Source organism: Leptonychotes weddellii, chromosome 14, assembly GCF_054177405.1.
Source record: "Leptonychotes weddellii isolate Sample4059 chromosome 14, ASM5417740v2, whole genome shotgun sequence".
Classification (NCBI taxonomy): domain Eukaryota; kingdom Metazoa; phylum Chordata; class Mammalia; order Carnivora; family Phocidae; genus Leptonychotes; species Leptonychotes weddellii.
Window position 1 is genome coordinate 70,144,881 of NC_138382.1, and position 17,987 is coordinate 70,162,867.

Below are 17,987 nucleotides of genomic sequence, written 5' to 3' on the forward strand. Positions count from 1 at the left end.
GCCCCTGCTCCTGGGGAACGGCTATTCCTCCTGTAAGGTGCCACCCACGTGCATCTGTCCCTGGGAAACTTCTCCTTGGCACCCAGGCAGAGCAACTCGTCCTGCATTTGGATGTCTACCACCTCGTACAACATTCTACCATAGCAGTTACCATACGTCAGGGCAAATCTGTCTCCCTGCCCTGCACTGTCTTTAAGTGTAGTGATTGAGTCTTACTTGTCAGTGTGTGTGAGCCAGTGCCCAGGGCTGGGTGGTTACCATGGTTACCAGTCAGGTTTACAGGGGAAAAGGGAAAGGGGGGACAAGTACCCCAAGATTTTATATTTCCTTTTTTTTAAACTTAAATAATCTCTGTGCCCAATGCGGGGTTCAAACTCATGAACCTGAGAGCAAGAGTCACATGCTCTACCGACTGAGCCAGCCAGGCACCCCAAGTACCCCAAGATTTTAAAAACTTATATTACTTTCTGCTAGCCAGGCTTGATTATAATTGACTTGTATTTCATGTTAAATCAAATAAAAGTTCCATCGTTATGAGCTCTAACAAGTTAACCTCATATGAATGCAGCTATTTTTATTATGATGAAAATAACTGATTTTTTTAAAAAAATCCTAAAAATCACTTGACAAACAACTACCATCAAGAAAGTTTAACACCCCCCCCCCAAAAAAAAGAAAGTTTAACACCCAGATTAACACTGCCGTGACAAAACTCGCCACTAGGTGTCAGCCCAGGAAAAGAGGAGGGAGGGCTGCCCCTCCAAGTGTTTTACTTTTTTTTCATCCAATTATCACCATAAATATCAAATATTTAAACAAAATATTAGGCAATTAAAATTATCTATTAAAGGAATGTTTTTTAAAAGATATCTAAAATTTTGACATTTCCCCTTTGCAAAATAGTTTATAAATAGTGTTAGTTTAACCTATATTTTTCAAGAAACATTTGCACAGATTGGAGACATTGACTCCTAAGAGGAAACCAGCTCAGCTTGCTTCTGATATGCCCTCAAATTGTATGTAACATGGACCATATGGTAATCACCATTGTGGCAAGCGGTCAGAGGAAAGAGCATGGTGCTAGATTCAGGCAGATGGAGGGGTCCGAATCCTGGCTCTGCCACTTCTTTAAAAAGTCACATAACCTTTCTTAGCCTTGGTGTCTCATCAGCAAAATGGGGTTACACTACTCTCTCCATATGAGGACTGTAAAAATCAAGCAATGGACTATATGCAAAGAGTCTAACATATAACAAATGCTTCATATTATTTTCTTTTCCTTAAGACTTCAACTCTTAATGATTTATTTAACAAAACTATGTTGCAGCTCCCAAACAACTAAGGACATTATAGGTAAGAACTATATTAATTTCATTCACTCCACAGATAATTACTGAGCCCCTTCTATGTATCAGGCGCTGTGCCAGGGATACACTGACATGACAACCCACCACCTTCCGAAGCGGGTTTCCACTTCTTTGTGAAAGGGTAGCACGAGACTGAATGTGATGTACCTGTGTATTTCTGAGAATGTATCCACATCCCGTAGAAAATCAGTGTGGATTCAAGTCTGGGAGGGTGGGAAGAGGGAAAGAAATCTGTAATTTTATCTTCTAATCACCACACATACCATAATATCCTCCACAGAACAACTCCACCATCACTCCCTCTTAGGTTAGGGAGCCGCTGTGTATGTGCTGGGCGTAGAAGAAAGAATATGACAGAATCCTGTTCTTAAGCTCACAGTCTAACTAGTACATGGAGTCACGGATCACTGTTTTAGGCTGGAAATTGTCAAATGTTATCACTGCTTGGAGGTGGATCAGGAAGGTCTCTTTTTCAGAGTCTCCATGAAAATGTAAAAGACCCTAAAGTGAGATCATTTGACTTAAAACTCCAATAATAGCAACGATTCTCTTTGCCATGGCTTCTACAAAGATACGGTATTTAAAAGTGAGTTTACTCCATTAACATGCTCACCTCTTGTATGTTCCTAACTAGACCTGAGTATTTACTGCACGTGGTGATCTCACAGAGGGTGATCTTCTCTAGACCCTACCTGCCTCTGGTTAGCTACCAGGTGGCTGCTGGGTCGTGTCTTTGTTTTACATTTATACATTGACGGTATGATGTTGTATCAGATTCTTCCTCTCACACTGTAATGGAGTTGGTTTTTGTTTTTTTTTTTTCCTTAAACTAAGCATCTATATCGTGCAACACTGAAATATGGCCACTAGTCTTTCCAATGCATAGCATGGGAAAACATGTATCATTCATTCATTTGTTCACCCACACATTCAACAAATATTTAATGAGCACCTACTACTAAATATCAGACTATGTGAGGAACACCAAGGAATACAAAATGTGGTCCCATCCTATAGGAACAAAGTAAGAAAGGAGCCAGGATTATGATATGAGATCAAATTAAAGTACAGAATTCCCCCCTGGATAGTCTAAGATACCACTAGCTGTGATTTATTCTTCAAGTATTTTAGAACATATGGGAATTTCATTTTGGTCATATTTGGTGATGCTCTTTGAAATCATTCAGGTAAGCTTGATCGTCATGTTTACGCGATTTCCTGCCAGTTCTCATCTTCTCTCACTTAAGGACCTACTTTTTACTTGGGCAGTCTACTACTAGAACAATGGCTCTCAGTTCAGCAAGCATTTGTAATGTGGCTCCAAGGTGCATGACTCCCAAACTATGTTCAGGACCAACGTCAGTGTCCTACCCTGGGAGGTAGACTATAGAGGTTTGGGGTCAATATCGACCGATGGTCATATTCTCCCAAGAGGCACAAAACACTGATGAGATAGAACAGAAGATTCTTAATTATATTCTCTCTTGTGCATTAAAAAAATTGACTCTGAGACATTTTTAAATTTTAAACCTTTGGTACCTACCACCCTCGTATTTGCCTGTAAGCGCTGGTGAGCAATAACATGAATGAATAATTATTTCCTTCAATATTTATTTCATATTATGTGTTTTCTTACAAATCCTTTATGTATCATTTGAAATAAAAGCCAAACCTTCAGTTACTTCATGAGGTAGGAAAAAATAGGCCAAAATCTCATTTGTGTTGTGAATGGTTTCAGGTAATCTGACACTTGAACAAGAATATTTGGCCACCATTGTTCTAGAATGTGGCAGTCTCATTCTCCACTTCCTCCTTTACTTCATTGACCCAGGAACAGTTACTATCATTTAGTTAATATCTACTGTCAGCAAAAACACTGTGCTGGTGTTTTACATACATTGTTGCTATTTTTATCAGCAGTCCTATAAGGCAGGCATTATTTGCATTTTACAGATGTGAAAACTGAGGCTCAGAGAAGTGACTTCCAGGACAAAAACCCAGGTGACTCCAAACATACTCTTTCCATCCCACTCTGCCTCCTTGGCTGTTCAGAGCCACAGAGTTAGAGTGGTGGTACCTCCCCTTATCCCTGTTTCATCAGCAGGGTTATGATCTTGACTTGGGATGAACACTAAATGGAGAAAAACTGGCAACCAGTAAGTTACTAAGCCCTTCTCCGGTCCACCACAGACTCCTGCTGTCAATGCACCTGTTCAGCTCAGGACTGTAGGTTTCGGCTATAATTCCCTATCTGCTTGCCTAAAATAAACTGGAAAAATAAGAAAATCTTTCACCAACTTTTCCTACAGAGTATTCATGGGAACATATCCACGCATCACCAAGACACCATTGCCTGCTTAAAGACAGCATGGGCTCTGTGTGGAAAACAATTTGGCGGTTCCTCAGAAATAAAATGACCGTATGACCCAGTAATTCCATTCCTAGGTATATACCCCAAACGAACTGAAAACAGGGACTCCCGACAGATATGTGCACAGGAATGTTCATGGCAGTATTCACCATAGCCGAAAGGTGGGAGCCACCCAAGTGTCCATCAGAGGAAGACCGGATAAGCAAAATGTGGCAGATACATACACACAGTGGAACATTACTTAGCCTTAAACAAAGGGATGAAGTGCTGACATGGGTTATACATACAGTGTGGATGAGCCCTGAAAATGTCACGCTCAGTGAAATCAGCCATATGCAGAAGGACAAATCATAATAATTTCATTTACATGAAATATCTAGAATGGGGACATTCATAGAGAATAAATTAGAGGTTACCAAGGACCGGTGGGATGGAGGAGTTGGGAATTATTGCTTAATGGGCTCAGAGTTTCTGTTTGGGGTAACGAAAATTTGGAAAACACAGTGATGCTGATCATACAGTATTGTCACTGTAATTATTGCCACTGAATTGTATACTGAGCAATGGTTAAAATGGAAAATTTATGTTATGTATCCTTTACCGCTGGAAAAAAAAAAGGGGGGGGGGAAAGAAAAGAAAAAAGCATGGGCTCGGAAGACAGACATGGGTTCGATTTCCAACTCTATGCTCCCAAGCAGTGCAGAGAATCTCAGAACCTCCTATCTCTCGTCTTCCTGTACACACTGTTTTAAGGTCCTCAACCCTTTTTTTAGCACAAGACGGAGGCACAAATTAGTGACATCCCTTAGATACATTCTGGGCATCCTCTGCTTGCCTGTGTGGAGAGCAGGGAGCGCATGCCATGAAGGGTTCTTCATGCTTTCCATTTTGAGCTGCGGTTAGACCGATTCAATGCAAATCTGCTCTTTACCACGTTGTGACAAGTTGGCACCCCAAGTCAGGCTCCTGCACGCTGACTTATAGTTCTTCTATTCAGAAGCCTTCAAGATACGGCGTTTCAGAGCTTTCTTCGCAAAAGGTGTTTGGTGCGGTATTAATTATAATATTAAAAGACTGGAAATGATCTAAAGGTCCAATGCGAGTAGTTATAGAAATTATGGTTAGCTGTACTTGATGGAATGCTCGGCAGCTATACAAAAACGTGTTTGATGTAACGTTAAATGGAGGAGAAACAAACTTTTAACTTAGATTTGACAGCAGCTATTTGACAGCAAAGTAAAATACTTTGCAAAATGAAAAATTACTGAAGAGAGTATACAAACGGTAGTTAAGGTAGTTGTGTTACTTCAGTGGGACTATCGTGATGTTTTAATGTTTCTAGTTTCTAAATACTCTTCTGTTTTCTGTTACACTAAAAACGCATATAAATATAGTTGTGTCTTTTGAAGCCATGAGATCAATGGCGTTACTCAACCAGGAAAAGAGACATACATGGTGTTTTTTCCGACCTGTTCCAACACAGCCTCATCCGTTCATGCTTGAAAGCCAGGCTATCAATTTGCTTTTATCTTAACTTCTCTGTCTTTAAGGGGTTTTCTAGGTGGATAAATATGACTCAGCAGAATCATGTGCAAAATCAGGGGCTGTAAGGTGGATGATGCCAGCGTACCCACAGCTGAATCTGGAAGCCAGGCCCCTTGGGACAGACTAAGCAAGCAAGACTGCAGAGCTGGATGCTCCCTGCACGGCCTCCTTCAGAACACACGATAGTGACCGTCTGTTCACTGCCCCCACCCCGACACTGGCTCCCTGAGGGCAGGGGCTGTGCTCCCTTCATCCTGAGGAGGCCCAGCTAGCAGGCCGGCCCAGAGAGAGCCGCACTGGACTGTGGACTTGACAACTCTCACGGTACTCCATCTACACCGGCCTTTCCGCAGGTGCTGGCACAGAGCAGGATGCATCCGAAAGCACCAGTATCCATCAGTTTTGCTCTCTGAGTTAACATTTTACCAAGACCTGCAGTGGGCCAGACATGGGAACAAGTAACCTTCAAATGTACTGTCTTGAGAGGACTCCACGTACGAGCTTACGAGAACTATGAACAGAAAAAGGCAGGAAATTAAAGCACACAATTCTATTTTTGAAAGTTCTTTAAAACTGAGGCCACTGTGTTGTCTTCCAAAGAGAGGGTGGTAGGTTAGTCTTATTCAGATTTCACGATGATATTATTTTAAACAAAGGAGTGTGGGAGAAGTAGGATTCTTTTAAAAATTCATTTGTTCTCCCCAGGAGGGAGAGAGGGGAACATTCGAGGCAAATTCAAGAACCACACCGCTACACATATCCTCCGAAAGTTGCTATCTTCCACCAAGCACAGAAAGGATCCTTGGCCTAGCAATTAAAATCATTTGTCTTTTATCCCCTTCTTGCCAAAAAGGACCCCAGCCCTAACTAGTTAATCCCTAACACACACTGCTACTCCCAGAGTTGCCTGGCAACTGCTAGGAGGCGTGTCAGAGAGCAAGAAAGGCCTAAATAAATGAGCTGGAGACTGGGCTGCTGCTTGACATGGATAAAGGGGGTTTTTCCGAATGGGGCTGCCTGGCTGCTTGTGGTTCTGTCATTTAAGTGGAGAAGAACAAGTTGGCGTGGCCGATATTGTTAAATATCTTGGGCTTTGCACCTCATATTCTCTGGGTGACTGAAAAACGGGTCACGTGCCCTTGCGATTTGCAGACACTCTCCCCTCTGCCAGGTAGCACCAACCTCCAAAGCCTAAAGCCAAGGCAGGATGCGAGGTGTCTGCGTTGAACACACTGAACACAACCCCGGCCTCACACACTTCTCTGTTCCTTGCTTTCCCTCACCCATCCTTCCACCCGCTATTCCCAAATTTACTCCCTGACGCCTGGACTCTGCCACGACCCGGGCCCGGCGCTGGAAATGCAGAGAGAGTTGTTAACATGGAGCCTGAGGAAACCAGAACAAAGACAGGCAAGAGGGTGTGGTGGAAGGAACCTGAGTTTTGGAGTCAGGCCGACCTGAGTCGGCCTCCTGGCTCTCCCACTCACCAGGAAGTCACCAGCAATCTCAGCCTTTATTCCCCACCTGGAACGTGGACAGGAACGGGGCAGTTGTAGGGGAGAAGTGGAGCACCCGGGAGATGAACGAGCTCCAGCCAGCCTTGTGGGAGGCCACTGAGCAGGTAGACTTGGCTGTAACGGGACACGCCTGGTATCCCACTCTGGCCCTTGGGAGAAATAATTCACCTGGCCCCGAAGAAGACACTGCCAGTGAGCCGACGCAGGCCCTCCGGCCCGGGCACGGAGCAAGGCCTGGACGGGGAGCAGGGCCGCTCTGGCATGTAGCCGGCCTCAGCAGGGGGCTGCCTTCCCCTGCCCGGAAACGAAGCTCGAGATTCCCCAGCCAGCTGCATTTTGAAATTTTTCCAGTAGGAAAGGAAAAAAAAAAAAAAAAAAAAAGCCAAAGAGTTAAAAGTCTCCGGTGAGCCCTGGGCCGCGGGGCTGGAGCGGCGCATCCCGGCCCCCCCGCCCCCCGCCCGGCTGGGGCTCGCCCCCTCCCAGAGCCAGGCGGGGCACCGAGGGGCGCAGCGGGAGCTGTCCGCCAAGCAGAGTAGAAAGGAGCACAGTCTAGTCTGTCACGTTTCATGTTTTAAAAAATCCAAACTCTGTGACTTCGCAGTGACCTGAGTCCCGTGACTGCACCCGCTGGCCCAGGGTGGGAAGCCACCCCACCGCAGTGGGGCGAATGCTGTGGGCACGTGACAAAGCAGCCAGAGAGGACGAGCCACAGGAGCCCTGTCTGTTGTGCCCCCACACCCACGCATGCTTCTCCGGGCCCTCCACCCTGCTGGCGCCCTCCACCATCGGCCGCGGAACGTTCTCCAAACGCAAGGCTGCTGCTTGGGCCCTGCCCTGCCATCTGCCTCAGAGGCTCTCCCCCCGAGACTAGCACCTGCTTCTGGCCGCCAGCTTTCTCCCTCACCTTCTACAGCAAAGGCTTCCGTGTACTCGGATCCTCTGCCCGAGTAAATCGACGTCAGGGATTTCGCCTCAGGAAATGGTTCAGACCGTGCACGAAGATTTCTATAAAGATGTTCATCACAGTGTGATTTAAAATGGTGAGAGGTGACCGACCATCAAAAGAACCAGCGTTAGGATAATGTGATGAGCTTCAGCACTGATTGCAGATTGGGGGAACTTGATAAAAATCTCAGACACTTGCCTTTTTAAGAGCCCCACAGGTGATTCTGATCCACGCCAGGGTTGAGAACAACTGGGGTCACCTGATGGGATATGTGCTGCCATCATAAGTGATGATGTTTAAGGAGAGTTTTTATATCAGGTGAAAAAATGCTTAAGACATGCTAAAAGGCAAAACCAAATAACTGGGAACTGGATTGCTTTGCCAGGAATATCTCAACTGTCTTTAAGTAAAAAACCCAAAACCAAAAACCAAAACCGAAAAGAAATGAAAACAACCCCCAAACCCTACAGCCTAGGTAGAAACATGCTAACATGTTGCCTTAAGTCCAGATGATAGGATTATGGGTATTTTCTCATTTCTAGTTCTCTGTTACTTTAAGCTTTTTTTTACCAAGAGCAGGTGCTATTTTTTATGACCAGAGAAACAACTAAAAGACAAGTGGCCCTACTTGCCATCCAAAACAGGCTCACCCAAGGTACCGTTCCCCACGCCACCCCATGTGGCCAGTGCCCACCAACCCTCATCCCTTCTTGGGCTCACATGTGCTTTGCAGTCAATTATTTTCATTAATTCTCCAAACAATCTTGCATAGGAAGTATTGTTAGCCCATCTTTCAGGTAAGGAGAAATGCCTAGAATTAAATCTATGGTTTAAAAACCATCGTAACATGGTGATGATGCTTGGCCAGAAAACTGCAGGCCCTCTGGCTTCCCTCCTGGACTTCCAGGAAAAAAAAAAGCTATTTGGGAGATGAATGGGACTGAAAGCATGACAAATCTGCCATATTTCACTGAGTCTAAGACGCAGATTTCTTCACACCATAACATCTCTGAAATCTGGATGTGTCTTACAACTGATGGAATCCAACTGTGATTGGCTGCACCCTTTCCCATTTCGTAATGGTACATCTATGACTGAACGGCAGCTTAGACTCAATGAAATGTACCTTGTTTACAACCAAACCCATCATCCTATCCTCAAAATGCTACTTTTAATGACTATATAATATTCTAGCATATGGATATATTTCAATTTCTTTAACCAGTTTCCTGTTATGGATACTTAAGTCTGTTCCATGTTTTTACCATCATCAGTGCTCCTACCGGGAACACCTTTGCATTAAGTTTTCACTTGTTCTACTTATGGGCATCATCACTTTCTCCTTGGTCCAAATCTTGGCAGTTATTTTGACATCTCTTGCCCCTCGTCTCCCATATTTTGTATCTTCTCAGATTCATTTAGTCCTTTCTTCTTCATGGTACGTCTTCCTGGTGTCACCACCAGAGGGCTCTCTTCTGAGTCTCCCGGACAGTCCCCTGGTCTCTGCTTCCAACTCCCCTTTCAGTCCATCACTGTATCACTGGTCAAACATGACTTCAGTCTTACTGTATCTCTGCTCAAAAACTGACATTCCCTACAGGGTGAAGTTCACACTTCTAGCCTAGCATCCCAGGCTCTGTCAAATTTGGCTCCAAGCTCTCCTACCCTTTCCCTACCCAAACCCATGACCCCAGACAAAGTGGCCATGAGCGGTACTGCCTCCAAGCCTTTGCTCACTCAGTTAACTCCACACCCGCCACATGAAGGAATGCTCTGTCTTTTTCCAAACCTAAGCCATCAGACCCAGGTCAAGTTTCACCTTCCCTATGAAACATTTTATGGCTCATTTGATCCTTATAACCATCTGGAGATGTAGAATGATAGGTATTCTTAGCCTCATTTCACAGGTGAAGAAACTGAAGTTTAAAGAGATTAAGTGGCTTGTTCAAGGTCGCACAGCTTAGAAGTGCAGAGCACGGCTTTGAACTCCAGGGCTTCCGTGCTTAAACCCAATGACTTTTAGAGCCAAGAGCAAGTACAACCATAAACTTCTTCTGAGGAGCAACTTGTGCCCAGATCATATATCCAGCAATCCCCTACCAAGATTCAACAGTCTCTGGATTCGAGACGCATATATGACAATAATGAGATCATTTTAAGAGTGGAAATACCTCATGTCTTTCAGTTCCCAGCAATGCAAGGGAAGGACTGGGCCAGTTATCCCAGTCTCCTTTTAGAGATGGGAAGACAACAGTATTTTTCTTGAATTATACTAGCTCTCAAATTAGCACTAGACCTGACTGGTTTGGCTGGGCCCAAGGTCAGGACAAAAAATCAGGGCTGCCTCACTTGAAGATAAGCAGGACATGGGGAACTTGCTTTAATTAAGGGCTTTAGAGGACCTCAGGGAAGTAGTTCTAAGGAAGCAAAAAGAGAGTACATCCCTTCTGTTATGTGACCATGACATTGCCTGAAGCTGAGGCAGCTTAGAAAGTCAGGCCTAAGTGCTGGACGGGAGACAAGGAACAAGGAGGATGGTGGCATTAGTCTGCTGCTTCCTGAGCTCCCCACTTGGCAGAGAGTATGCCCTGGGTGAAGGGAAAACAAGGTGTTTACTATTACTCTGGGTCTCATTTAGACACATGATGGAGTCATAGTAGCAAAAAAAAAAAAAAATTCTTAACAATGTAGAACTGTGGCTCATGGGGAAGCATAAGCAAGATTCACTGTCAGAGTTTGCACATGAAACGCACTGCCTGACATATAACTCAACTTTTGTCATTTAATATAATAAAAATGCTGTGGGTTAAAACCAGAAACAAACAGCCCTGGCCCATAGGCATGCGACCTATGCTGGTTCCTCACACCCACTGCAACCAGGCTGGACACGGCTGCCGTCACCCACCGGCTCAGAATGAAGGGAGCTCTGTGCTCTTGAGAGAAAAGGGCAGTGGGCAAGGTCGCCCTCCAGCGTTCCCTCCTATACATGGTGACCCAGGACCCCCAGGCCAAGTTCTCCATTCTCTGTGGCCAAGAGGCCAGGAGTAGGCGTTACCAGATGAAAGCTTCTCACTGAAGCCGGGAGAGTTGGTACTTTGTTTTTAGGGTTGATCTGATACCTTCGTATCTTCATATAACTTCCCACCTCACAGGGCAGGCAGGGGAATGGATGAGGCTACTGAGGCTCAGGAAGGCTGAAGGGCCACAGAGGGGGATAACATTATTCCCCAGTTCGTGGCACACCGTGTAGTCAATACACCAAGAGCACTTTGGGAGCACCTGAGCAGTGAATCCCTGGGACACCTTGCTTTCTCGAGTGTGGAGTAGAGGCCCCTTTAGAGGAAAAGGGCTTTGAGACACAGAGGGAAAGCATCGGCTTTCGGACTATTCAGCTCCTCCGCTGGTTAGCAAGTCATGTCTCTTCTGAGCCTCAGTTTCCCCATTTGTCAAGTGGAAAGGATCCTCAGAGAGCAGGCGTGTGAGAGGTCTGGGCACTGTCTTAACACGCAGCTGGCGCTACTGTCCAGGGAGGGGACGGGTCTTAACGTGCACTGGAACAGTGAGTGCTTCACACATAGCGGCATGGCTTCCTCACGCTAAGAGGAAGGGCAAAGGGAGGGCAGCCCCCTGGCCCCTCACAACACAGACGCACAACCCCTTCTGGGTGAATTCAACCACCAGATGAAGACCTGATTCCCTGTGACCCCTGAGGCACATTTCTCAGCCCGGACCAAACAACTTATAAATGCCAAGAAGCTACTCACCGGCTCAATTTTCAGAGCATTTCGGTAGCTGCCGAAGAAAGCAGCCTGGGCCTTGAGAAAGGCCCTGGCCACACCGTCTCCAGTAGTTGTGGACACCTTCTTTAGCCGGTTCTTCAGGGAAGAGATCTGGTGACAGAGAGAAAGGAGACACGGGTTGAGCGCAGGGTGGGCGGATGGCTGGCTAAGCCCCTACATACGGAGCTCTAGAAATTCCCTGGAAGGGGGATGGATTTAATACCTCAGCTTCTGGAGAACAAAACTGCATTCAGTATTAGGACAGGTTTCTGAAACTGAACAGAGTGTATCGAATAAGAGCAAACACAAAGCTACTTTCTGAGTAGTTTCAGTGTGCTGGGTATGTGCGTTCACATACATTTTCTAATTTAATTCTTTCCACAATCTTGCAAGGAAGGGATCGGCGTTCCTGTCTTACAAGGGCGAAACAATCCCAGAGAGAGGAACAAACCCAAGAAGTGGCCAATTGGAACATGAATTGAAAGTCTTATAATCTAAGCCCAGACAACACAAATTTTTTTAGTTCCAATTCTACTCCCTCTTCAAATTACTTAAAAATATTGGAAATGAATGGCTTATTTATAACATATATACCTCACACCTCATACTCTAGTTATACATTAAATATATAAACACATGTGATATAGATTTATTGAATATATTATAAATTAAATGTTTATTAAATATAAGGTAAACAGATGTATAAATATATATTCTTATATCCTTCATTCTCTAAAGGAATCGTGGCAGTTTATAGAAATGTACTCAAGAGATTTAGAAAAATAGGCAAGAAAGCCATGGCACTGGGAAAAGCAGCCAGAAATATTTCGTATATCAACGTAAGCTATAAGGTCTTACATGGTGGCTACAACTGGCCTGCAAATTTGATTTAAGAGCCTGCTAGTGGTCAAAGCAAAAAGAGAAACTCAAGTTGTGAGGTTCTTTGGGTCCATGTAGTACAAACAAGCCACTTGCACAAATGAAAACACATTTTCCTAAAAGTGAGACTCAGAGAGATTTCTCCTATGAATCCTCAGCGCAGGAAATCCGCACGTGTGACATGATGGCTCTTGCCCTCAACATCAGAGACAACGTCAAGCTTCCTGGTCCATTTCTAACATGCTTTTCATTCATCTCAGGATGCGCACTGCACAACTTCTGGGCACACCATTCACACTGTGTTTGTTCCACGTGAAAAGTACCCCTTGAACCTGGCAATGTGGTAGCCTCGAGTCAGTGGTGATCCAACGATGAGCAAAACCAGACCTGGGCCCTGCCCACGTGAAGCTTACATTCCGGTGAGGAAAATATCAAATGATTGTGACATATAGCCACTGTGATGAGTCTACGCTAGAGCTCACTGAGGAAGTCAACAAGGCTTCCTGGAGGGAATCAGGCTTGAATGGAAATCTGGAGGATGAGTCGAAGTAGAACCTGGCAAAGAGGGGAAGGAACAGTGTCCCAGGCTCAGGGAAAAAAGCCTGTGGTGAGAAGGAGCTCAGAGAATAGAAAGGACTATGGCTCCAGGGGAGGGAATGATGGAGAACATGGCCTGAAACGAGGCTAGCGGGAAAGGCAGGGGTCAGAAGTGCTGTGAGTACGGTCAGGAGTTTTTTTCCCTTCGTCTTAGGGAAAATGTAAACCAAACAACTGTTTTTAAGCATGCAGGAGCATATCAAGAGCACATTTCAGGAATCTGTATGGGCTTTGATAAAAGATTATCTGATGGCCTGACATTATTGAAGGATAAAATAGAAAAATTAGATTCAGGTGGCCCATGAATCACCTACAAAACTTTCTGAGCCAGAGAGAGAGAACACAGAGGGAGAGTGAGAGGGAGAAGCAGACTCCCTGCTGAGCAGAGAGCCTGACACAGGGCTCAATCCCAGCACCGCGAGATCATGACCTGAGCCGAAGCCAGCCGCCCAACCGACTGAGCCGCCCAGGCGCCGACCACCTACAAAATTTTAATATGAATGAGTGATGATCCTTTTTCTGGGCATAGGCTCCACAGTTTTCCTCAGATCCGTAAAGGTACCCGTGAAACTAAAAATATTAAGGATCGCTGGTCTGGGATAGATTACATAGACTTTAAAAATGCTTCTTGGGGGCACCGGGGTGGCTCAGTCAGTTGAGTGTCTGACTCTTGGTTTCAGTTCAGGTCGTGATCTCTTGGGTCATGTGATCGAGCCCTGTGTCAGGCTCTGCTTTAAGAGTCTCCCTCTGCCCCTCCTGCTCGCATATGCTCTCTCAAATAAATCAATCTTAAAAACAAAATAGAAATGCTCCATGGGTTTTATTTAATAAGCTTCTAATAAGGGGTTTTTATTTTTTATTTTAAAAATTTTATTTATTTGAGAGAGAGAGAGCACGAGCAGGGAGGAAGGGCAGAGGGAGAGGGAGAAGCAGACTCTCCACTGAGCAGGGAGCCCGATGCAGGACTCGATCCCAGGACCCCGGGATCAGGACCTAAGCCAAAGGTAGACGCTTAACTTACTGAGCCATCCGGGCACCCCAGGGATTTTTAAATAGCTTATTAAGATATATTTTATATACCATAAAATTCACTCATTTGAAATATATAGTTTAGTGGTTTTTAGTATAATGACAAGGTTGTAGAACTATTATCCAACCCCTAAATATTTTTTTCTCCCCAAAAAGAAACCCATCTTACTGTCAATTACTTCTCATTCCCCACCAATCTTCCTCCCCTCCTCCTGCACCCTGTCCTACATAACCATTAATCCACCTTCTGTCTCTATGGTTTACCTGTTTTGGGCATTTCATATAAATGGAATCATACAATAAGAGCTCTTATTGTATGCACAACGCTGCACTTCAGGTGAGCTTCTCCTAATGGCCTCATTATCATCTTACACAAAGAAGTCGTTGCTGATTGTAACTGAGCAAATATGAGTGTGTGCCTTCCTGCCCACCCCAGCCGGTTTGAAACCAGCCAAGTGGTCCTGGGCTCTTGACTGGCTTCTTCCACTTAGCATAATGCTCATTATAAACAAGGTTACGCCATGTTGTGGTGCTGATCAGTCCTTCATTCTTTTTCACAGCTGAATAATATTCCACTGTATGGCTACAGCACATCTTATTTACCCTACATGGTTATCTAGTTGACAGGCGTCTGGGTTGTTTCCACATTGGGGCTATTATGAATAATGCTGCTATGAACATTCATGTAGAAACTTTTATGTGGGGACAGCAGAGATTTTGAGGCCAGAAACTGAACGGTGAAAATCCTGTTGCTGGAGCTTATAAAGATAAGCTGGAAGGACACGTGAAGTCGTGGGGCACAATGCTGGGCACCTAGTAAGTCACCACGGAGTGTTTACTGAGTAGAGAGAACACTTCCTGTGCTGTTGCTAAGGGGCTGTGCTATACAGTGAACTGAGTGAGGGTAGGGCTAAGGCTGATGTCCTTCTTTGGGATGTCAGAAGTGATGGGAATACGCAGAGAGGGGGCGGCTACCCTCTCTGGGCTTGGAGGTGGGCCAAGGAAAACCACCTTGCTCTGGAAGCGGTGGGTGTCAGTACCCCATTGACCGTGACTTCCCCATTCAGGGACACGTGGCCCTGACACAGTGCCACCATGGTGAGAGCCCACGAAGAGCATGCAGGCCACTCAGTACCCGGGCAGACTCTGCCATGGACTTGCAACTTGAAATAGCAACGTGAAAACAAAACAGAACATGCTTTATTAAAATGTGAAAAATATTGCCCACTTCCCACCCTCTGAAGAATAGAAATCCTGCCTCTCCCAGGGACGAGGGTGACATTTCCATCCTTGGAACTGGTGCAAGCCGCTGTCACTCTTCTAGATCCTCAAAGGCCTTGGGCCACCTGTGCTGCAGATGATTCCTCACTTAACCTTCCCTGGCCTTTCCCTTTCATTCGGGAGGTGTTTAATTACCTTGGATTCACAACGCTGCACTTCAGGTGAGCTTCTCCTAATGGCCTCATTATCATTTTACACAAAGAAGTCGTTGCTGATTGTAACTGAGCAAATATGAGTGTGTGCCTTCCTGCCTGCCCCAGCTGGTTTGAAACCAGCCAAGTGGTCCTGGGCTCTTGGTGCCCCTGTGACCACTTAGGCCAAGACTTCTGAAGACCTCTCCTCACCCTGCAACATGGAGAAGCTTTTGTCAGCACTTCAAACTTTGAAACCTCAAGTATATGCGCATCTGATAACTGGCGATAGAATTTTGTCCTTTAAATAAAAGTGAGGGACGAAAATCGGAGGCTTAAAATAAACCAGTCATACATCTAAAACTGAACTTGCCAGGAGTACTCATGGGGGTCCTGGTCAAATCATTAACATTGGGGTTCATCACGGATAATGTGGGGGCGACGGAAATGCTGATGAGGATGGCTTCCTCCTTTAATGAGGTATCAGGAGGAAGACAGAAAACAAAGGAAAGAGGATGCTACATTGAATGCACCAGCCTCTCCTGAACGCTCCCCCCTCCTCCTCTGTGTCCCATCTTGGCCATTGCAGCATCACCCAGCTCATCTCCTAGGCCAGAATCGGAGGTCAGATTCCATAATCCTATTCCATAATCCTCCTTCCCTACCCACCACCATTCTCCGTATCTTATCAGCACCACCTCAAATATGTCTCAAATCCACCCTCTCCTCTCAGTGCCTGGCACTGTGCCATGTAGCTCCATCCCTCCTCTCTGGCCCAGATTGGTGGAGTAGCTTCCCAGATAGGCTATCTTCAGTGTCCCCTCAGTGCCGCCCACCCATAGCTGTTCCAGGAAGCTCAGAAACACATGAATCTGGTCATTTCAATCCCTCCATCAAAATCCTTCAATGCCCCCACCCTTGGCCATTACCACCTGCAGAAAAACATCCCAACTTCTCAGAGCAGTCGGCGATGCTCTGCTCACCTGGCCTCACTTCCCTCAACCCCACCTAACGTATGTTGGACTGATAGCGAATTACTATTTAGAAGCATACACTATTCTCCAGCCCATACACAGGCCGGAAACTCACACAGCCTTGTCTCTTGTCCCTTCCTGTTCTATTTGTGGAAGATCTATTCACCCTTTGAAAGACCATCCAAGTGCCCATCAATGGGGGCCAATTAAGTCAATTATACCACATCCTCAGAATGAAATATTGCATAGCTGCTAAAAAGTATCTGACAGTACTTGAACTGACATGAAAAGATGTCCATTAAATACTGCCAAATGGGAGGAAAAATGCAAGTTGCAGAGCTATACAGCATGAATCATTTAAAAACATATATATATATATTTATATATGTAGTAAAAATCTAAAATGTCATGGATCAAACTTTAACCATGAAGGGATGCTTTCACTTTCTATTTTACGCACTTTTGATTGTTTTGATTATCCTTTATTAAAAAGCATATGTTCCTTTTATGATAAAGATTTTAAATGAGGTATTTTTCCTTAATAGTCAAATTAAAGATTACCTTGGGTTAAGGGAAAGAGGGAATCCAGATGTCCCCTCATCTACCAAGCCTTCCCGACCCCTAAGGCAGGGTTAATGACACCCTGTTGGGGTGCTTGGACTGCTTAGGTGAGTCTTCGGCGAGCTGCTACAGCTACCACCTCTCCTGCTAGCCTGAGTTCCCAGAAGGGCCAGCAGGGCCTGGCTGGTGTAACCATTCAGCGTTTGCTGCTAAATGAAAGAATGGGCGAGTGAGTGTTTTGATATTCTGAGAGGCATTTCCAGTGGTTGAGCCTCACTGCTTGGAGGAAAGTCTAGGATCACATTCTTTAGGGACTGATCATTAGAAGAATCTGGTCTCCGTTGGGAAGGATCGGTGGGGGGGGGCGGGGCGGAGGGCCTGTAGTAAGAGAAACTGATACTCATCCGTTCCCCTTCTGCAGAAAGCCACCACTTAGATGCAAACAAAACTGCAAGGAAAACAAACCTCTCCGTGAAAGCAGACACACCTAGTCCAGTCTTAACACTGCAAACGTAACACGTGCAATAACAAAAGCAGTATTCCCTACCCCACATTCCTGCTGTACCTCCTCACTGAAGGTCTCTTGACTTCACCTGCTTCTCTGTCCACATGCACTCCTCAGGCAGCAGAGGGTAGAGACTGGATCACTTAAATCTAGGATTGGACACCTGGCCCTCTTACTTTCTTAACCTTTCTGAGCTTCCGTTTCCTTTGCTATAAAATGAGATATCTGCAACATCCGTTCGTTGTGAGGATTAAATACAATGGATGACCAGCGCCCGGCTAGCTCAGTCGGTAGAGCATGAGACTCTTAAATACAATGGATGTAAAATGGATGGTGGAGGCAGCGAACTGCCTCCATTCTTTGGCGTTCACGTTTCCTCTTGTCCTTAGACTCCTGCAACCATCTTTTTTTTTTTAATTTTTTTATTCTTATATTATCCCCATACATTACATCGTTAGTTTTAGATGTAGTGTTCCATGATTCATTGTTTGTGCATAACACCCAG

At 45.2% G+C, this 17,987-nt stretch overlaps 1 protein-coding gene across 12 annotated transcripts in view; it reads right to left on the reverse strand.

Moving 5' to 3' along the window:
* The window catches only part of DENND1A (DENN domain containing 1A), a 489,873-nt gene that overhangs the window by 139,493 nt on the left and 332,393 nt on the right, over positions 1 to 17,987 (reverse strand). For all 12 annotated transcript variants that reach the window (XM_081803556.1, XM_081803552.1, XM_081803550.1 and 9 more), the window contains one exon: positions 11,511 to 11,636. In XM_081803556.1, coding sequence (XP_081659682.1) covers positions 11,511 to 11,636 — 126 coding nt within the window. The remainder of the gene's footprint in view (positions 1 to 11,510; positions 11,637 to 17,987) is intronic.